Below are 22,619 nucleotides of genomic sequence, written 5' to 3' on the forward strand. Positions count from 1 at the left end.
TGGTGGAGGTGGAGTTGTTGGTGGTGGTGGAGTTGGTGGAGGTGGAGGAGTTGTTGGAGGTGGTGGTGGTAGAGTTGTTGGAGGAGGTGGTGGTAGAGTTGTTGGAGGTGGTGGTGGTAGAGTTGTTGGAGGTGGTGGTGGTAGAGTTGTTGGAGGAGGTGGTGGTGGAGTTGTTGGAGGTGGTGGTGGTGGAGTTGTTGGAGGAGGTGGTGGTGGAGTTGTTGGAGGAGGTGGTGGTGGAGTTGTTGGAGGAGGTGGTGGTGGTAGAGTTGTTGGAGGAGGTGGTGGAGTTGTTGGGACTGCCGGGGGCTCTTCATCAGTGATGTGGGTAATGGCGTGGGGGAGTACCTCTGGAGGGCTTAGTGGGGAGTAGAATAGTTTTTTGGGGGAGGAAAAGACCCTTGCAGTAAAGAGGGACATGGATGGGCTCTTCAGCGATGAGCTTCTACAAAACCACACGGAAATAAAACAAGAGTTTTAGTCAGTTACTGTAATACAGCATTAAATAAAAGCTCACAAACACAATCAAACTTTAAACTCATGTGAAGTTACTTGTTCTATGTGTCTGACTTACGTGAGGGAGTTTAGGGACTTTGGGGAGGTGCTCCCAGGACTCATGGCTGTCTTGGGATCTTTCATGCTCTTTGAGGTGGTGCTGGGAGGAGAGGGAAGACCGTCACGGTTGAGTACACCATTAGGAGGGTCTGACAGTTTTTGGTACAATTTTAGTCCCCTGAGTTCGAATTTTGACCTCTTTACCTTAAAACGAAGGACACAGTCTTGGTCTTCGGAGGAAGTGGAGGGCTGAGGTAAAACGAAAAACACAAATACAAACCCAAAAATCAGTTTAAGGAAAACACTGTGACTACCAGATAGTAGATATATAGTTAGAGAAAACACTGTGACTACCAGATAGTAGATATCTAGTTAGAGAAAATCATTTTTTTTGTCCATTTAAAATAACATCAAATTAATCAGAAATACAGTGTAGACATTGTTAATGTTGTAAATGACTATTGTAGGTGGAAAAGGCAGATTTTTTGATGGAATATCCACATAGGCGTACAGAGGCCCACTATCAGCACCACTCCTGTAAGGGGTGTGTAATCGGTGGCAGGGAAGTCAGACGCAGGAGAGCAGAACTATAGCCGGAGCAGTTTAATAGCAAAACCTACGGCATAAAAATAACAAGAATAATTGGGTACAAAAACCCCTCGCCCACCAAACAACACGTGCACAAGCACTTACAGTAAACAATCCCACACATAGACATGGGGGGAACAGAGGGTTAAATACACAACAAGTGATTGAGGGAATTGAAACCAGGTGTGAGGAAAAAACAAGACAAAACACCTGGAAAATGAAAAGTGGATCGATGATGGCGAGAAGACCGGCGACGCCGAGCGCCGTCCGTACTTAGGAGGGGACCCGACGCCGAGCGCCGTTCGTACATAGGAGGGGACCCGACGCCGAGCGCCGCCCGTACATAGGAGAGGACCCGACGCCGAGCGCCACCCGTACATAGGAGAGGACCCGACGCCGTCCGTACATAGGAGAGGACCCGACGCCGAGCGCCGCCCGTACATAGGAGAGGACCCGACGCCGAGCGCCGCCCGTACATAGGAGAGGACCCGACATCAGTGGAAGTCGTGACAACTCCTGTGTTCCAAGGGCACGTTGTGTTTGCTCATCCAAGTTTATAATTTTAAAAGGCTAATTGATCATTAGAAAATCCTTTTGCAATTATGTTAGCACAGATGAAAACTGTTGTTCTGATTAAAGATGCAATAAAACTGACATTTTTTAAACTGGTTGAGTATCTGGAGCATCAGCATTCGTGGGTTCGATTACAGGCTCAAAATGGCCAGAAACAAATAACTTTCTTCTGAAACTCATCAGTCTATTCTTGTTCTGAGAAATTAAGGATATTCAATGCGAGAAATTGCCAAGAAACTGAAGATCGCGTACAATGCTGTGTACTACTCCCTTCACAGAACAACGCAAACTGGCGTTGGGAGTGGGAGGCCCCGGTGCACAACTGAGCAAGAGGACAAGTACATTAGAGTGTCTAGTTGTAGAAACAGACACCTCACAAGTCCTCAACTGGCAGCATCATTAAATAGTACCCGCAAAACACCAGTCTCAACGTCAACAGTGAAGAGGCGACTCCGAGATGCTGGCCTTCTAGGCAGGGACGCTGCTAAGATAAACACAATGCAAATGTACCTCTTGGTCAAATGGTTGACTGGAGTGCTGGGGCTAGCAGGGACGGGCTGGCCCACCTCCGGCTGCAGGCTGTGGTTAGCATTAAACAGACAGAGGGAGATGGATGTTAGGGAGAGAGAGAATTCTGCCAAATTTGATATTGTCCAATCATTTAGATGTTTGACATTGGTAAACTTCTTACCATGGTGACAGTGTCAGTCGATTTGAGACAGCTCAGAACCTCTCCACACAGTGTGTGTGTGTGTGTGTGTGTGTGTGTGTGTGTGTGTGTGTGTGTGTGTGTGTGTGTGTGTCCCACTTACTCCACTAGCTCCTCCTCCTCCTCCATGCTGCGTCTGATCCAGCTGTTGTCTTTCAGCAGACTGGTCTTCTTCCTGCTGCTGTCAACTATGTTCTGACTGGCACTCATCTCCTGACTCCTTCTGACAGGCTTCGACTTCTGACTGAAAACAGACATTGCAGAAAGCAGGCGAGGATGGTCCAGTCTGTGCTAGAAGAAACATGAAATGTAACAGAGATATTGGTGTGATGAACACTCACAACCTGGGTCACCTGCTACGTTTTAACATTCCAATGACCTGTCCTGAGGACATATCTGAATGTGGATGTATCTGTTTTATGACGAACGCTTCCTGATGTGGTTAAGAATGGCATGCCAGATGGTATGTTTGATTACGCAAGAATGTTCAACACAATCACAATGATTGAACAATCACAAACTTAAATGGTTGAGAACAGCAGACTTTGTTTCACTGTGGCTTAATAGTGTTGCTATGGCTTAATTGTGTTGTTATGGCTTAATAGTGTTGTCATGGCTTAATAGTGTTGTTATGGCTTAATTGTGTTGTTATGGCTTAATTGTGTTGTTATGGCTTAATTGTGTTGTTATGGCTTAATAGTGTTGTCATAGCTTAATAGTGTTGCTATGGCTTAATTGTGTTGTTATGGCTTAATAGTGTTGTCATGGCTTAATAGTGTTGTTATGGCTTAATAGTGTTGTCATAGCTTAATAGTGTTGTTATGGCTTAATTGTGTTGTTATGGCTTAATAGTGTTGTTATGGCTTAATAGTGTTGTCATGGCTTAATAGTGTTGCTAGGGCTAAAAGGGTGTTATTAGGGCTTAATAGTGTTGTTATGGCTTAATAGTGTTGTTATGGCTTAATAGTGTTGTTATGGCTTAATAGTGTTAATTAATAGTGTTGTCATAGCTTAATAGTGTGGCTATGGCTTAATTGTGTTGTTATGGCTTAATAGTGTTGTCATGGCTTAATAGTGTTGTTATGGCTTAATAGTGTTGTTATGGCTTAATAGTGTTATGGCTTAATTGTGTTGTTATGGCTTAATAGTGTTGTTATGGCTTAATAGTGTTAATTAATAGTGTTGTCATAGCTTAATAGTGTGGCTATGGCTTAATTGTGTTGTTATGGCTTAATAGTGTTGTCATGGCTTAATTGTGTTGTTATGGCTTAATAGTGTTGTCATGGCTTAATAGTGTTGTTATGGCTTAATAGTGTTGTTATGGCTTAATAGTGTTGTTATGGCTTAATAGTGTTAATTAATAGTGTTGTCATAGCTTAATAGTGTGGCTATGGCTTAATTGTGTTGTTATGGCTTAATAGTGTTGTCATGGCTTAATAGTGTTGTTATGGCTTAATAGTGTTGTTATGGCTTAATAGTGTTGTTATGGCTTAATAGTGTTGTCATGGCTTAATAGTGTTGTCATGGCTTAATAGTGTTGTTATGGCTTAATAGTGTTGTTATGGCTTAATAGTGTTGTTATGGCTTAATAGTGTTATGGCTTAATAGTGTCGTCATGGCTTAATAGTGTTGTTATGGCTTAATAGTGTTGTTATGGCTTAATAGTGTTGCTAGGGCTAAAAGGGTGTTATTAGGGCTTAATAGTGTTGTTATGGCTTAATAGTGTTGTTATGGCTTAATAGTGTTGTCATGGCTTAATAGTGTTGTCATGGCTTAATAGTGTTGTTATGGCTTAATAGTGTTGTTATGGCTTAATAGTGTTGTTATGGCTTAATAGTGTTATGGCTTAATAGTGTCGTCATGGCTTAATAGTGTTGTTATGGCTTAATAGTGTTGTTATGGCTTAATAGTGTTGCTAGGGCTAAAAGGGTGTTATTAGGGCTTAATAGTGTTGTTATGGCTTAATAGTGTCGTCATGGCTTAATAGTGTTGTCATGGCTTAATAGTGTTGTTATGGCTTAATAGTGTTGTTATGGCTTAATAGTGTTGCTATGGCTTAATAGTGTTGTTATGGCTTAATAGTGTTGCTATGGCTTAATAGTGTTGCTATGGCTTAATAGTGTTGTTATGTCTTAATAGTGTTGCTATGGCTTAATAGTGTTGCTATGGCTTAATAGTGTTGTTATGGCTTAATAGTGTTGCTATGGCTTAATAGTGTTGCTATGGCATAATTGTGTTGCTATGGCTTAATAGTGTTGCTATGGCATAAATGTGTTGCTATGGCTTAATAGTGTTGTTATGGCTTAATAGTGTTGCTATGGCTTAATAGTGTTGCTATGGCATAATTGTGTTGCTATGGCTTAATAGTGTTGCTATGGCTTAATAGTGTTGCTATGGCATAATTGTGTTGCTATGGCATAATAATGTTGCTATGTTATAATAGTGTTGTGGCTTGCACCTTTTGAGAACTGTGATAACAGAACACTAACCATGCCATAACCTTTCCTTAACAAACAAAGTTAAACATCTCAGAAAAACACACAGGGATACGGAAATCCCAGCTACCAACTGCTCTTAATGATGCATCTCTCAATCAATATCATGTAGGATCATTTCAAACTGTAAAACTCAGCAACGATAAGAGACCACTACCAAAGAGACCACTACCAAAGATGTGCCCTCTTTATAGAAAACGATAGATGTATCTGTTTAACTCACCGTGAAGAAGACCAGTGTTCACAATAGTGGCTGATGGTCGTGGAATAGAGGATTTTCTCTCTCTCTCTCTCTCTCTCTCTCTCTCTCTCTCTCTCTCTCTCTCTCTCTCTCTCTCTCTCTCTCTCTCTCTCTCTGTCTTTCTCTCTCTCTCTCTATCTTTCTGTAACTCTGTCTGTCTCTGTCTCTCTCTCTCTCTCTCTGTCTCTCTCTGTCTCTATCTTTCTGTAACTCACTCTCTCTCTCTGTCTGTCTCTGTCTCTCTCTCTCTGTCTCTCTCTCTCTGACGCTACCCTTTCTGTCCCGAAGGGTAAGGATAGGGGTCAGGGAGGGAGGTGTGTCATGCTCTGAGCCAGAACAGTACACACATGTAAACCTGAAAGGTGAGTTACCTGAGTTGACTGTTATCAGTGAGACTAGAAAAGCACTGGAGGATGATCATAAAGAACTCATCAGGACTAAACTCAACGAGCTGCTCCACAAAGCAACCACAGTGGTGATCATGGATGTGTGGCTGCCATTATTAAGGGATGTAGTAATGGCTACATGTTGCTGTTTTGAATCCTGTGTATTATGGCATTGCGACTGACCTGAGGCAACCTTGGCCTTTTCAGTATTTGTCAAGTGTGTGACACTTAATATGCATTAAACAAAGAGAGTGACGTCATCTTTGATTGAAGTCATTACACTATTCATGAAAAAGAAGTTACACACTTTATGTCATAATCAACACATAATGTAATAACTGTAGTAACTATTACATTATGCTCAAAAATGTTATTACGTTGTGCGTTCAGCATATTTATTACACATTATTGGCAATTTATTACATTATCAGCATTTATAAAATGTTAAATGTAAAAGTTATTACATTATTAGCAGATATTCCATTATTGTCAGTTATTCCATTATCTGTCGCTACTGACCTTTATAGTTTTCAAGGAAACAAGACGACGTAGCCACCCTGATTATGCATGCAAGTGTTGTTGATGAGCACTTGCACTGTGTCTATCACACTCCAGCCCGCAACGGAGCTGTATGTAATGCTTCTTGACGTTGGTTTGCACACCGCCATTCAAATGAAGAAGAAAAAGAAGATGGCCTTAAAAAGTTTTACACAGAGTTGGAAAATATTATATTATGACATATTTAATTATCTATCATAAAATTCCCCCTAAATTGTTTTTAAAATACACACATTTCATTGATATATGTATAAAAAAGCACACAAAGTATCTGGTAACTTTCACAATAGAATATGAATCAGATATGATCCGTCACAAGAAACCCCGGGAATGTTTTTATCTTCCCTCCCTCCCACGTGTGTACATCGGTCTCGGGTGGAATGTTTGTTGATGTACACCTATGAGTAGAAACGTATCAAAATTACTGTTGTAATCTATATTTATCGGAGTAATGTTGAAATCAAAAACTTTCGTAAAGAAAACCCGATCAGGCGGGATCATGAAAATAGTCCGCGAGCACTACCTGCGAGACGATATTTGGTGCGGAAGTGAAGTTTGTACAGAATGCAAGCAAGAAGAGACTGTGTTGCAGAAAGACGCTTGCATTGAAAGCAACTTGTGTTCTTTCGCACACTATTTACTCCCAGACACAAATATTGTGTTGAGCCAGGTAAGTTACTGTGCAATAATGTTTAACGTAAACGTTATTATTAACAACAAATCAATACAAAAAAAGTACATGTCTAAAGTAATCGCTAGATTTTCCCACCGCATCACTACAGTTTTAGATGTCTGACACGCCTCTCGTGAAAGTGTGAACCCCACTTATCGAGCTCAGGTTTTTCGCAAACTCGGTCCTGCCCCCGTCCCCCGGTGGCACGTTCTGGTTTTTGCCCTACCCAGCTGATTAAAATAATGATAGCTTGATGATGAATTGGATATTTGAGTCCGCTATGTAGTGCTAGGACAAAAACCCTGATCTAGCTAACACAAATTTGACTAACTTTTAGGTGTGACATTCTACCACGCTGAGTCAGTATCCCTTTTAATGTCTGTAGATTGATATCCTGGAGGATCCCTTGATCAAGAACGTGATCATTCTGCAGACTGTACTCCAAGAGGTCCGCCACAGGAGCGCTCCCATCTACAAGCGATTGAAAGACATCCTTCACGACAAGGAAAAACACTTTTACACTTTCACTAACGAACATCACAGGTAGAAAATAGATCTGCTGTTTGCCTTAGATAACTGACTGTTTTGTAGTGATTTAAGGGGGTGCAGCCTAACTTGGTTTTGAATCAGTGACCCTTGGGGTTATCCCACCACTGACGCCAATGTAGCAATTGACTGAAATAAGTTGGAGCAAGACTGAAGTCAGCATGTTTCCCAGCCAAAACAGTTTGGGAGAGTTTGCGTGTATATTATGATGCCATTCTGTTTGTTTTTTGGACTTTGGCAAGGGTTTTTTAAGCTGTTCTTATTCACGTTTTCTCTTGAGAAATACTGCACCTAACATCCTAATCAGATGAAAAATTGCGTGACTAAGATCTACTAGACAAAAAGTAAATTTATAACAGATTTATTGAGTTATATATCTTTGTTCTGACTATTTTGGGGAAGTGTATACTGGCTACGGCGTCTCAAAAAGGACAAACAGTACTATTGCCGTTTTTTTTTTCTTGTTTTTCAACCCAAGGTCTTTTTAAGTATGAGAGCACACTCGTTCAGCTAACCGAGCTCAGGCTAGTCGCCAGCCGAACTGAAGCATGCTGACTCCTTAACTGTCCATCCGATTTGTGATCAATGCTTTTCAAAGCCACGTATGGCTGTATTCTTCTGTTCCAGAGAAACGTATATAGAGAGAGAGCAGGGGGAAAGCGCCAACGATCGGAATGACAGAGCCATCCGCATATCTACCAAGTGGTACAGTGATCACCTGAACAACACCCCCACGGACAAGAGGCTGAAGGTTGTTTTGCTGACCAACGACCGGGGCAACAAGGAGAAAGCAGAGGAGTCCGGCCTGCTCACATACAGATGTAAGAAACAAGACACCTCCGTTACCTCAGTACCCCAAGATGAGACCGCTGTTCTTACCTCAGTACCCCAAGATGAGACCGCTGTTCTTACCTCAGTACCCCAAGATGAGACCGCTGTTCTTACCTCAGTACCCCAAGATGAGACCGCTGTTCTTGTCTTTAATATCACAATATCCGTTACCTCAGTACCCCAAGATGAGACCGTTGTTCTTGTCTTTAATATCACGATATCTGTTACCTCAGTACCCCAAGATGAGACCGTTGTTCTTGTCTTTAATATCACGATATCTATTACCTCAGTACCCCAAGATGAGACCGCTGTTCTTGTCTTTAATAACACAATATCTGTTACCTCAGTACCCCAAGATGAGACCGCTGTTCTTGTCTTTAATATCACAATATCTGTTACCTCAGTACCCCAAGATGAGACCGCTGTTCTTGTCTTTAACCTTAAACACAAGGTCACAATACTAGGTGTGTTCAACATGCCGACTACCTGTTTACTCTAGTAGATGTGGACTACATGTTTACTCTAGTAGATGTGGACTACATGTTTACTTTAGTAGATGTGGACTACATGTTTACTCTAGTAGATGTGGACTACATGTTTACTTTAGTAGATGTGGACTACATGTTTACTTTAGTAGATGTGGACTACGTGTTTACTTTAGTCGATGTGGACTACGTGTTTACTTTAGTCGATGTGGACTACATGTTTACTCTAGTAGATGTGGACTACATGTTTACTTTCGAAGATGCCGTCTTCATCCGTTCTCTGTTCCACACAGGTGAGGAGTACGTCAAGAGTCTGATAGCCAACCCTGAGCTGGTGGATCGACTGGCTTTGACCAACGATGACAAGGTAACTAATATCTACACAATATCGCATTTACACATATGTACTTTCTACAGCAGCTATTTTAGATCCATAGAGAAAGTTAGATCTGCATATTCATAGAGAACGTTAGATCTGCATATTCATATAGAACGTTAGATCTGCATATTCATAGAGAACGTTAGATCTGCATATTCATATAGAACGTTAGATCTGCATATTCATATAGAACGTTAGATCTGCATATTCATAGAGAACGTTAGATCTGCATATTCATAGAGAAAGTTAGATCTGCATATTCATAGAGAGAGTTAGATCTGCATATTCATAGAGAACGTTAGATCTGCATATTCATAGAGAAAGTTAGATCTGCATATTCATAGAGAGAGTTAGATCGGCATATTCATAGAGAAAGTTAGATCTGCATATTCATAGAGAACGTTAGATCTGCATATTCATAGAGAAAGTTAGATCTGCATATTCATAGAGAAAGTTAGATCTGCATATTCATAGAGAAAGTTAGATCTGCATATTCATAGAGAAAGTTAGGTCTGCATATTCAAGGTTATTCGTTTAATTTAGCACTTTAATTTCTCTCTCCCTCCCCCAGAATGAGATCACCAGCAGTAAGGTGTTGTTCCCGGAGCACCTGCCCCTGTCTAGGATCCAGTCTGGGATTAAGAGTGGGACCTTCCAACAGGGAACGTTCCGGGCTAGCAGAGACAACTACCTGGAGGCTACTGTGTTTGTCCACGGAGAAGGAGATGACAGTACAGAGGTGAGTGCTGCTGAAGCATAGCTCATGTTCATTAGTGGATTCTGGCCGTGTAACCTGCCATAGAAGTATGGAACATTCTTTAAGTCCTCCAACAGTTGCTTAATATTTCCTCATGGTTAGTTAACTCCTCTGTTCATGTACCTGGTTTGGAAAAGTGAGTTATCAACAGTATAATTCTTCCTTTACCATTGGATGGGAGTGAGTGATTGGATGGGAGTGAGTGAGTGATTGGATGGGAGTGAGTGGAGAATCTTTGATGCTGTTCTAAGTGCCAGCTGGTGAGATGGGGATGAGTGAGTGAGTGATTGGATGGGAAATGTAAACGAAGCAGCGTTGGTTACCATGGTAACACTTCCTCTTCCTGTCCCGCCCCTCAGGTTCTGATCCAAGGCTTGCAGAACCTAAACAGGGCTGTCCATCAGGACTTGGTTGCTGTGGAGATCCTGCCTCTGGACCAATGGGTGGCTCCGTCCTCTGTGGTGCTGCAGGACGAGGGGCCCAAGGAGGATGATGTCACAGAGGAGGAGGAGGCAGAGTTGAAGAGTGGTCCGTCTGGGGCGGCGTCACGGAAGCCCACAGGCAGGGTGGTGGGCATCATCAAGAGGAACTGGAGACCCTTCTGTGGCATGCTCTTCCTGTCCCAAATCAAAGAGGTAACTAGCATCACCTCGCTCTGCTCTGTCAATCAACACATCAATCAAAACAAGCCCTTCAGAAATCCTACATGAGTATTTATCCATATGGATGCGTATACCACCATGCTTTGGTTTCTCTTGTGATTATTTTGTCGTCTGTCGTACTTGTTTTGTGCTGACGAAGATATCTCATTGTTCCTGGTCTGTTATACCCCGTCCTCCCCTTCCCAGGCCACCCGTCACCTCTTCACCCCAGCCGACCGCCGTATCCCCAGGATCCGTATAGAGACGCGCCAGGCGGCCACGTTGGCAGGACAGAGGATCATGGTGGCCATCGACGGCTGGCCCAAGCACTCCAGATACCCTAATGTATGTGTCTCTCAGGTCCTCTTGATTACAGTTGGGCTGCTCAGATGATCACGTATCATTATGGGATATCGATGCCTGGAGAAATGTGTGATGTACATGAGATGTGCAGCTCGACTGCAATGAAGAGGACCTGGAACGCACCTCAATCATAACGGCTCATCTCTCCTCTTTCGGTCTTTGAGGAATTAGCAGAGACTAGACACCATTCTCTCCTCACCCACCCCTCTCTCCTTCTCTCTCTTCACCCACCCCTCTCCTCTCCCTCTCTCCTCCTCTCCCTCTCTCTCTCCTCCTCTCCCTCTCCTCACCCACCCCTCTCTCCTTCTCTCCCTCTCTCCTCCTTCTCTCCCTCTCTCCTCCTTCTCTCCCTCTCTCCTCCTTCTCTCCCTCTCTCCTCCTTCTCTCCCTCTCTCCTCCTCTCCTTCTCTCCCTCTCTCCTCACCCACCCCTCTCTCCTTCTCTCCCTCTCTCCTCCTTCTCTCCCTCTTCACCTCCTCTCCCTCTCCTCCTCCTCTCCCTCTCTCCTCACCCACCCCTCTCCTCCTCTCCCTCTCTCCTCCTCTCCCTCTCTCTCTCCTCCTCTCCCTCTCTCCTCACCCACCCCTCTCTCCTTCTCTCCCTCTCTCCTCCTTCTCTCCCTCTTCACCTCCTCTCCCTCTCCTCCTCCTCTCCCTCTCTCCTCACCCACCCCTCTCTCCTCCTCTCCCTCTCTCCTCTCCCTCTCTCCTCCTCTCAGGGCCATTTTGTTCGTAGCCTGGGAAGTGCAGGGGACAAGGAGACGGAGACGGAGGTGCTACTACTGGAGCATGATGTCCCTCACCAGGACTTCTCACAGGCCGTCCTCAGTTTCCTCCCCAAGATGCCCTGGAACATCACAGAGGAGGTAACTGCACCGCACAGGGGGGGGTCCTGTTATGGCGGCCATTTTGTGTCAAGACATATATCAATGGTTGTCAGCTGGTGGCTACGTTGTTGTAGCTATACCAATCAACAATTTGGTAACACTACTTAAAGCCTGTTGGTATAATTGCATTATGATGTGGTTATAATACTTTATAAAGGCTCATAACATGCTTATAACAGGTAATAATGCATCACTAAACCTTATTTGATCTCCTATCAGGACATGGCTGTGAGAGAGGACCTGAGGAACCTGACCGTCTGCAGTGTGGATCCTCCTGGCTGTACGGACATAGATGATGCTCTGCACTGTAGAGACCTGCCCAATGGAAACCAAGAGGTAGGACACTGAGGAACTAACACAGTTTACCACAGCATTTTATTGGGATGGGTGAATGTTTGGATGAGGTAACAGAATCTTATTTTAATGGGTAATATGGTGGAACAGAATTGAAAGTTGAGAAGTCATCGTGTGTGTGTGTGCGTGTTTCTTTGTGGGTTGAAGGTTGGTGTCCACATTGCTGATGTGAGCCACTTCATCCGGCCAGGCAACGCTATGGACCTGGAGGCTGCTAACAGAGGAACTACAGTCTACCTGACTGGAAGGGTACAGACCATCTGTTTCATCACATAGTAACCTTGATGAACCCTAGCTAGCTCTTTTAGTACATCTTAAATGGCACCCTATTCACTATATAAGTGCACTATTTTTATTTTATTTTTACCAGAGCCCGGGTCAAAAGTAGTGCACTATATAGGGAAAAGGGTTCCATTTAAGTGTTGTATTGCTAACACAGCTGATTGTCTCCCATCAGAGGATCGACATGGTTCCTGAACTGCTGAGCTCCAACCTGTGTTCTCTACGATCCAGTGTGGAGAGGTGCCTTTAAGACTTCCTGAAGACAACATATATGTTGTTGTTGTTGTTGTCATTTACCGTTAGTGGTGTTCATGGTGTCTCCTCTCGGTAGGCTGGCCTTCTCTTGTATATGGGAGATCAACGACAAAGCTGAGATAGTCAAGACCAGATTCACTAAAAGTGTCATCAACTCCAAGGTAGAGGGAGAGGAAACTCACACATTTGACAATGTAACAGTTGTGATTGAGACAATGTAAGAAATGCCCCTCAGGGATCAATAAAGTTTATTGAATTGAATGATAATTCTTCCTCCAGGCCTCCCTGACGTACGCCGAGGCCCAGATGAGGATTGATGACGCCAACATGAATGATGACACCACCAAGAGCTTACGAGGCCTGAACAGACTAGCCAAGATCCTGAAGAAACGGAGGATAGAGAAAGGGTAAGAGTTTACGAGGCCTGAACAGACTAGCCAGGATCCTGAAGACACAGGATAGAGAAAGGTTAAGAGGTTACGAGGCTTGAACAGACTAGCCAGACCCTGAAGAGACCGAGGATAGAGAAAGGGTAGGAGGTTACTAGACCTGAACAGACTAGCCAGGACCCTGAAGAGACAGGATAGAGAAAGGGTAAGAGGTTACGAGACCTGAACAGACTAGCCAGGACCCTGAAGAGACAGGATAGAGGCAGGGTAGGAGGTTACTAGACCTGAACAGACTAGCCAGGACCCTGAAGAGACCGAGGATAGAGGAAGGGTAAGGTTACGAGACCTGAACAGACTAGCCAGGACCCTGAAGAGACCGAGGATAGAGAAAGGGTAAGGTTACGAGGCCTGAACAGACTAGCCAGGACCCTGAAGAGACAGGATAGAGGAAGGGCAAGAGGTTACTAGACCTGAACAGACTAGCCAGGACCCTGAAGAGACCGAGGATAGAGAAAGGGTAAGAGGTTACTAGACCTGAACAGACTAGCCAGGACCCTGAAGAGACAGGATAGAGGAAGAGTAAGAGGTTACTAGACCTGAACAGACTAGCCAGGACCCTGAAGAGACAGGATAGAGAAAGGGTAGGAGGTTACTAGACCTGAACAGACTAGCCAGGACCCTGAAGAGACCGAGGATAGAGGAAGGGTAAGAGGTTACTAGACCTGAACAGACTAGCCAGGACCCTGAAGAGACAGGATAGAGAAAGGGTAGGAGGTTACTAGACCTGAACAGACTAGCCAGGACCCTGAAGAGACAGGATAGAGAAAGGGTAGGAGGTTACTAGACCTGAACAGACTAGCCAGGACCCTGAAGAGACAGGATAGAGGAAGGGTAAGAGGTTACTAGACCTGAACAGACTAGCCAGGACCCTGAAGAGACCGAGGATAGAGGAAGAGTAAGAGGTTACTAGACCTGAACAGACTAGCCAGGACCCTGAAGAGACAGGATAGAGAAAGGGTAGGAGGTTACTAGACCTGAACAGACTAGCCAGGATCCTGAAGAGACAGGATAGAGAAAGGGTAAGAGGTTACTAGACCTGAACAGACTAGCCAGGATCCTGAAGAGACAGGATAGAGAAAGGGTAAGAGGTTACTAGACCTGAACAGACTAGCCAGGACCCTGAAGAGACAGGATAGAGGCAGGGTAGGAGGTTACTAGACCTAAACAGACTAGCCAGGACCCTGAAGAGACCGAGGATAGAGGAAGGGTAAGGTTACGAGACCTGAACAGACTAGCCAGGACCCTGAAGAGACCGAGGATAGAGAAAGGGTAAGGTTACGAGGCCTGAACAGACTAGCCAGGACCCTGAAGAGACAGGATAGAGGAAGGGCAAGAGGTTACTAGACCTGAACAGACTAGCCAGGACCCTGAAGAGACCGAGGATAGAGGAAGAGTAAGAGGTTACTAGACCTGAACAGACTAGCCAGGACCCTGAAGAGACAGGATAGAGAAAGGGTAGGAGGTTACTAGACCTGAACAGACTAGCCAGGACCCTGAAGAGACAGGATAGAGAAAGGGTAAGAGGTTACTAGACCTGAACAGACTAGCCAGGATCCTGAAGAGACAGGATAGAGAAAGGGTAGGAGGTTACTAGACCTGAACAGACTAGCCAGGACCCTGAAGAGACCGAGGATAGAGGAAGAGTAAGAGGTTACTAGACCTGAACAGACTAGCCAGGACCCTGAAGAGACCGAGGATAGAGGAAGGGTAAGAGGTTACTAGACCTGAACAGACTAGCCAGGACCCTGAAGAGACAGGATAGAGAAAGGTTAAGAGGTTACTAGACCTGGACAGACTAGCCAGGACCCTGAAGAGACAGGATAGAGGAAGGGTAAGAGGTTACTAGACCTGAACAGACTAGCCAGGACCCTGAAGAGACAGGATAGAGGAAGAGTAAGAGGTTACTAGACCTGAACAGACTAGCCAGGATCCTGAAGAGACAGGATAGAGGAAGGGTAGGAGGTTACTAGACCTGAACAGACTAGCCAGGACCCTGAAGAGACAGGATAGAGGAAGGGTAAGAGGTTACTAGACCTGAACAGACTAGCCAGGATCCTGAAGAGACAGGATAGAGAAAGGGTAGGAGGTTACTAGACCTGAACAGACTAGCCAGGACCCTGAAGAGACAGGATAGAGGAAGGGTAAGAGGTTACTAGACCTGAACAGACTAGCCAGGATCCTGAAGAGACAGGATAGAGAAAGGGTAGGAGGTTACTAGACCTGAACAGACTAGCCAGGACCCTGAAGAGACCGAGGATAAAGGAAGAGTAAGAGGTTACTAGACCTGAACAGACTAGCCAGGACCCTGAAGAGACAGGATAGAGAAAGGGTAGGAGGTTACTAGACCTGAACAGACTAGCCAGGATCCTGAAGAGACAGGATAGAGAAAGGGTAAGAGGTTACTAGACCTGAACAGACTAGCCAGGATCCTGAAGAGACAGGATAGAGAAAGGGTAAGAGGTTACTAGACCTGAACAGACTAGCCAGGACCCTGAAGAGACAGGATAGAGAAAGGGTAGGAGGTTACTAGACCTGAACAGACTAGCCAGGATCCTGAAGAGACAGGATAGAGAAAGGGTAAGAGGTTACTAGACCTGAACAGACTAGCCAGGATCCTGAAGAGACAGGATAGAGAAAGGTTAAGAGGTTACTAGACCTGAACAGACTAGCCAGGACCCTGAAGAGACAGGATAGAGAAAGGGTAAGAGGTTACTAGACCTGGACAGACTAGCTAGGATCCTGAAGAGACCGAGGATAGAGAAAGGGTCTGTGATGTCAGTAGTTGATGACCTTTTCCCTAACTGTTGAAAGAGACGGATCATTAGAACTGTGGCAGATTGATGTATTCCCAAAGGTGATTAGTTGGTTGATGGATTGATTGTGTTTATTGATCTGGTTGCTGGTGTCATTAATCTATATGTTGTACTCTGTGTGGAATGTATAAGTACTTGTCTTTGTTGGTAATCTAACATGGTGGTTTTCCGTTGTGTGTTTCAGCGCGTTGACTCTCTCCTCGCCCGAGGTTCGCTTCCACATCGACAGTGAGACTCACGACCCCATAGACCTACAGACCAAGGAACTCAAGTACGTTGTTAGGCTTTTAGAATATAGAATTTTAAATAAGTATTTTTAGAATATAGAATTTAAAATAAGGCTTTTAGAATATAGAATTTAAAATAAGGTTTTTAGAATATAGAATTTAAAATAAGGCTTTTAGAATATATCATTTAAAATAAGGTTCTATTCATGGGGCTTGAAACTGTGGTTTAAACTTCAACAAGTTCAGCTGAATTCACATGAATATTGACAGGCTTTTTGTGGCCTGTCAAAGCCTCCTGCTGTTTCCAGTTTTACCTTGTCACTGGGTTATAACATCCAGCAGTAGATCTCTGCTCAGAGACTTGATGTTCACGCTGTATCGGTGGGTTCAAATTCAAATAACTTTATTGTTCCTCAGGGAGACCAACTCGATGGTGGAGGAGTTCATGTTGCTGGCCAACATCTCAGTAGCTCAGAAGATTTATGATGAGTTCTCAGAGTGTGCTCTTCTCAGGAAGCACCCCGCCCCTCCTCCATCCAACTACGACATCCTTAACAAGGCTGCCAAGTCTAAGGTACATCTACGTATTCAGACTAGACATCTAAAACAAGTCTAATGACATCTATGTATTCAGACAGACTAGACATAAACATCTAAAACATGTCTAATGACATCTATATATTCAGACTGACTAGACATCAACATCTTAAACAAGTCTAATGACATCTATGTATTCAGACAGACTAGACATAAACATCTAAAACAAGTCTAATGACATCTATATATTCAGACTGACTAGACATCTAAAACAAGTCTAATGTACATCTATATATTCAGACTGACTAGACATCAACATCTAAAACCAGTCTAATGACAGGTACATCTATAGACAACACTTCTATCTAAAACCAGTCTAATGACAGGTACATCTATAGACAACACTTCCAGCTAAAACACAGTTTTAATAAGACTTGATATTTTTGGGGACAATTGTTCCATTCCGGGTCGAAGGACAACGAAATAGGGACTGACGTAGGACCTTCAGTCTAATGTAGTCCTAACGTTGTTGTTTCTGACATCAGTCTGATGTAGTCCTAACATTGTTGTTTCTGACATCAGTGTAATGTAGTCCTAACGTTCTTGTTTCTGACATCAGTCTAATGTAGTCCTAACGTTGTTGTTTCTGACATCAGTGTAATGTAGTCCTAACGTTGTTGTTTCTGACATCAGTCTAATGTAGTCCTAACGTTGTTGTTTCTGACATCAGTCTAATGCAGTCCTAATGTTGTTGTTTCTGACATCAGTCTAATGCAGTCCTAACATTGTTGTTTCTGACATCAGTCTAATGTAGTCCTAACGTTGTTGTTTCTGACATCAGTGTGATGTAGTCCTAACGTTGTTGTTTCTGACATCAGTGTAATGTAGTCCTAATGTTGTTGTTTCTGACATCAGTGTAATGTAGTCCTAACGTTGTTGTTTCTGACATCAGTCTAATGTAGTCCTGACGTTGTTGTTTCTGACATCAGTCTAATGTAGTCCTAACGTTGTTGTTTCTGACATCAGTGTAATGTAATCCTAACGTTGTTGTTTCTGACATCAGTGTGATGTAGTCCTAACGTTGTTGTTTCTGACATCAGTCTAATGTAGTCCTAACGTTGTTGTTTCTGACATCAGTGTGATGTAGTCCTAACGTTGTTGTTTCTGACATCAGTGTGATGTAGTCCTAACGTTGTTGTTTCTGACATCAGTGTGATGTAGTCCTAACGTTGTTGTTTCTGACATCAGTGTAATGTAGTCCTAACGTTGTTGTTTCTGACATCAGTGTAATGTAGTCCTAACGTTGTTGTTTCTGACATCAGTGTGATGTAGTCCTAACGTTGTTGTTTCTGACATCAGTCTAATGTAGTCCTAACGTTGTTGTTTCTGACATCAGTGTGATGTAGTCCTAACGTTGTTGTTTCTGACATCAGTCTAATGTAGTCCTAACGTTGTTGTTTCTGACATCAGTCTAATGTAGTCCTAACGTTGTTGTTTCTGACATCAGTCTAATGTAGTCCTGACGTTGTTGTTTCTGACATCAGTGTGATGTAGTCCTAACGTTGTTGTCCCTCCCCTCAGGACATGGTGATCCACACGGACTCGGCCAAGGCTCTAGCTGACTCTCTGGACGCGGCCCAGGTGGACGGCTTCCCTTACTTCAACACCTTGCTGCGTATCCTAGCAACACGCTGCATGATGCAGGCTGTGTACTTCTGCTCCGGGATGGACAGTGACTTCCACCACTATGGACTGGCCTCTCCCATCTACACACACTTCACCTCACCTATCAGACGGTGAGAACACACACTTCACCTCACCCATCAGACGGTGAGAACACACACTTCACCTCACCTACCAGACGGTGAGAACACACACCTCACCTCACCTATCAGACGGTGAGAACACACACTTCACCTCACCCATCAGACGGTGAGAACACACACTTCACCTCACCCATCAGACGGTGAGAACACACACTTCACCTCACCTATCAGACGGTGAGAACACACACTTCACCTCACCTATCAGACGGTGAGAACACACACTTCACCTCACCTATCAGACGGTGAGAACACACACTTCACCTCACCTATCAGACGGTGAGAACACACACTTCACCTCACCTATCAGACGGTGAGAACACACACTTCACCTCACCTATCAGACGGTGAGAACACACACTTCACCTCACCTATCAGACGGTGAGAACACACACTTCACCTCACCTATCAGACGGTGAGAACACACACTTCACCTCACCTATCAGACGGTGAGAACACACACTTCACCTCACCTATCAGACGGTGAGAACACACACTTCACCTCACCTATCAGACGGTGAGAACACACACTTCACCTCACCTATCAGACGGTGAGAACACACACTTCACCTCACCTATCAGACGGTGAGAACACACACTTCACCTCACCTATCAGACGGTGAGAACACACACTTCACCTCACCTATCAGACGGTGAGAACACACACTTCACCTCACCTATCAGACGGTGAGAACACACACTTCACCTCACCTATCGGACGGTGAGAACACACACTTCACCTCACCTATCGGACGGTGAGAACACACACCTCACCTCACCTATCAGACGGTGAGAACACACACTTCACCTCACCTATCAGACGGTGAGAACACACACTTCACCTCACCTATCAGACGGTGAGAACACACACTTCACCTCACCTATCGGACGGTGAGAACACACACTTCACCTCACCCATCTGTAGGTCCACACTCTCTCTCTACTCCTGACTGGTCCACACCCCCCCCTTCTCTACCTCTGACTGGACCACACCCCTCCTCTACTCCTGACTGGTCCACCCCCACCCCCCCTTCTCTACCTCTGACTGGACCACACCCCTCCTCTACTCCTGACTGGACCACCCCCACCCCCCCGTCTCTACCTCTGACTGGACCACACCCCTCCTCTACTCCTGACTGGACCACCCCCACCCCCCCTTCTCTACTCCTGACTGGTCCACCCCCACCCCCCCTTCCTCTACCCTGACTGGACCACACCCCTCCTCTACTCCTGACTGGACCACCCCCACCCCCCCTTCTCTACTCCTGACTGGTCCACCCCCACCCCCCCTTCCTCTACCCTGACTGGTTCTGATGTGATTGTAACCTCTACAGATACTCTGACATCATCGTGCATCGGCTGCTGGCTGTAGCCATTGGAGCAGACAGCACTTACCCAGACCTGATGGACAAACACAAGCAGTCTGCCCTCTGCAACAACCTCAACTACAGACACAAGATGGCCCAGTACGCACAGCGAGCCTCTGTAGCCTACCACACACAGGTACTGGACTCACCCAACACACTGACCTGTTAGAGCCTCTAGCCTTCCACACACAGGTACTGGACTCACCCAACACACTGACCTGTTAGAGCCTCTAACCTTCCACACACAGGTACTGGACTCACCCAACACACTGACCTGTTAGAGCCTCTAACCTTCCACACACAGGTACTGGACTCACAGCTATTTCCCATTGAAGACGAGGGACCCATTTTTACAAAAGGACAACTAGGTCATATTCATTAGTGCACTGTAGCAAAATGCTTTGCAACGGAAATTGAAAAATAACATTTCCAGGTAGTCTCTCCATCTGTTTGACGAGATAATGTGTCGTTTCCTCCAGCTGTTCTTCAAGAGCAGAGGCATCCTGAACGAAGAGGGCTTCATCCTGTTTGTGAGGAAGAACGCCATCATCGTCCTCATCCCTAAGTTTGGTCTGGAGGGAACGGTGTTCTTTGAGAACAAAGATAAACCCAGCCCCAAACTGATCTTCAACGAAGAGGTATCCTCGCTGTGTGTCAGAGAAAATTAAAGCTTTTTTTTTTTGTGTGTGTGGATCAACTGTAACTCTGTGTGTGTGTGTGGATCAACTGTAACTCTGTGTGTGTGTGTGGATCAACTGTAACTCTGTGTGTGTGTGTGTGGATCAACTGTAACTCTGTGTGTGTGTGTGGATCAACTGTAACTCTGTGTGTGTGTGTGGATCAACTGTAACTCTGTGTGTGTGTGTGGATCAACTGTAACTCTGTGTGTGTGGATCAACTGTAACTCTGTGTGTGTGTGTGGATCAACTGTAACTCTGTGTGTGTGTATGGATCAACTGTAACTCTGTGTGTGTGTGGATCAACTGTAACTCTGTGTGTGTGTGTGGATCAACTGTAACTCTGTGTGTGTGTGGATCAACTAACTCTGTGTGTGTGGATCAACTGTAACTCTGTGTGTGTGTGGATCAACTGTAACTCTGTGTGTGTGTGTGTGGATCAACTGTAACTCTGTGTGTGTGTGTGGATCAACTGTAACTCTGTGTGTGTGTGGATCAACTGTAACTCTGTGTGTGGGTATGGATCAACTGTATCTCTGTGTGTGTGTGGATCAACTAACTCTGTGTGTGGATCAACTGTAACTCTGTGTGTGTGTATGGATCAACTGTAACTCTGTGTGTGTGTGGATCAACTAACTCTGTGTGTGGATCAACTGTAACTCTGTGTGTGTGTATGGATCAACTGTAACTCTGTGTGTGTGTGGATCAACTAACTCTGTGTGTGGATCAACTGTAACTCTGTGTGTGTGTGGATCAACTGTAACTCTGTGTGTGTGTGGATCAACTGTAACTCTGTGTGTGTGTATGGATCAACTGTAACTGTGTGTGTGGATCAACTGTAACTCTGTGTGTGTGGATCAACTGTAACTCTGTGTGTGTGTGTGGACAACTGTAACTCTGTGTGTGTGTGTATGGATCAACTAACTCTGTGTGTGTGTGGATCAACTGTAACTCTGTGTGTGTGTGTGGATCAACTGTAACTCTGTGTGTGTGTGGATCAACTGTAACTCTGTGTGTGTGTGGATCAACTAACTCTGTGTGTGGATCAACTGTAACTCTGTGTGTGTGTATGGATCAACTGTAACTCTGTGTGTGTGTGGATCAACTGTAACTCTGTGTGTGTGTGGATCAACTGTAACTCTGTGTGTGTGTGGATCAACTGTAACTCTGTGTGTGTGTGTGTGGATCAACTGTAACTGTGTGTGTGTATGGATCAACTGTAACTCTGTGTGTGTTTATGGATCAACTGTAACTCTGTGTGTGTGTGGATCAACTGTAACTCTGTGTGTGTGTGTGGATCAACTGTAACTCTGTGTGTGTGTGTGTGTATGGATCAACTGTAACTCTGTGTGTGTGTGTGTATGGATCAACTGTAACTCTGTGTGTGTGTGTGGATCAACTGTAACTCTGTGTGTGTGTATAGGCTCCTAGTCTGACGGTGGAGGGCCACTCCTTCAACATGTTTGACAAGGTCAAGGTGACCATCAGTCTGGATGCGTCCAATGTCCAGCACCAGAAGATCAGGATGTCCCTGGTCGAACCTGTGGTACGTTTGTTGTTTCAAACTCAATCTCTCTGTAATTACAGAGATCCTATGGTGGTTAATTTCCATGAAGTTATGAACTAAAACCACGTTCAGGTAACGGTTTGTGTCAAATCACTCATTTCAGGCTTGGACATGTAACTAATATGGTTGTTGTTTTCTAGATCTCTGGAGTGAGTGTCGCGCCGTCTGAACCAGAAGTCAAGAGAGCTAAACTGGACCGTTGAACAACCCCATCCTCAGTTATAGGTTATTTTTAAATGTTTAACTTTTCTTTTTTCTACATTACAAGCACAGAACATCCTGTGGTTAATATGGTTATGATTTTAAAACCTTCAGTCAGAACCTTTTTACCTTGACCTATAGAATATCATCCTTCCAGGTAAATGTTAATGGGATGCCAGTAACCTGTAGAATGGGATGATATACTGTGCAAGACATGATATTGTATTTCTAGTCCTGACCCATGGGGTTTGTACGGTCTATTCTGGAAGGAATGTTACCTTGTACAACTCTCAATAAAGCTCTTGGTTTTAGCCAATGTTCTGTTTCTCATCTCTTTGGCTAGTCTCTGTTTGGTGATTGGAGTAGGTGCATTTAATTCACATGTAGCCAGGAAACTGAAG

The 22,619-nt window shown here is 44.5% G+C and overlaps 1 protein-coding gene across 1 annotated transcript; it reads left to right on the top strand.

The window, feature by feature from the left end:
- Positions 1–6,430: 6,430 nt before the first annotated feature.
- On the top strand, positions 6,431–22,534 carry LOC110518779 (exosome complex exonuclease RRP44-like). The gene is made up of 20 exons (XM_036951108.1): positions 6,431–6,775; positions 7,164–7,321; positions 7,952–8,145; positions 8,934–9,007; positions 9,591–9,758; positions 10,136–10,411; positions 10,625–10,762; positions 11,499–11,645; positions 11,886–12,002; positions 12,168–12,269; positions 12,478–12,542; positions 12,634–12,718; positions 12,837–12,964; positions 16,004–16,090; positions 16,464–16,620; positions 18,165–18,379; positions 19,741–19,909; positions 20,253–20,411; positions 21,874–21,996; positions 22,158–22,534. Exons 1-20 carry the CDS (start codon positions 6,557–6,559, stop codon positions 22,218–22,220), a joined length of 2,844 nt encoding a protein of 947 aa, XP_036807003.1. The 5' UTR covers positions 6,431–6,556; the 3' UTR covers positions 22,221–22,534.
- Positions 22,535–22,619: the final 85 nt, after the last annotated feature.

The sequence above is a fragment of the Oncorhynchus mykiss genome, chromosome 18 (genome assembly GCF_013265735.2).
Source record: "Oncorhynchus mykiss isolate Arlee chromosome 18, USDA_OmykA_1.1, whole genome shotgun sequence".
Classification (NCBI taxonomy): domain Eukaryota; kingdom Metazoa; phylum Chordata; class Actinopteri; order Salmoniformes; family Salmonidae; genus Oncorhynchus; species Oncorhynchus mykiss.

What these genes read in the sequence shown, in the direction of transcription:
- LOC110518779 (XM_036951108.1), top strand. Translation starts at nt 6,557, where the DNA reads ATGTTGAAATCAAAAACTTTCGTAAAGAAAACCCGATCAGGCGGGATC. An exon ending in CTTTGACCAACGATGACAAG is followed by an intron (nt 9,008 to 9,590) that starts GTAACTAATATC and finishes TCCCTCCCCCAG; the next exon opens with AATGAGATCACCAGCAGTAA. An exon ending in AACTGATCTTCAACGAAGAG is followed by an intron (nt 20,412 to 21,873) that starts GTATCCTCGCTG and finishes GTGTGTGTATAG; the next exon opens with GCTCCTAGTCTGACGGTGGA.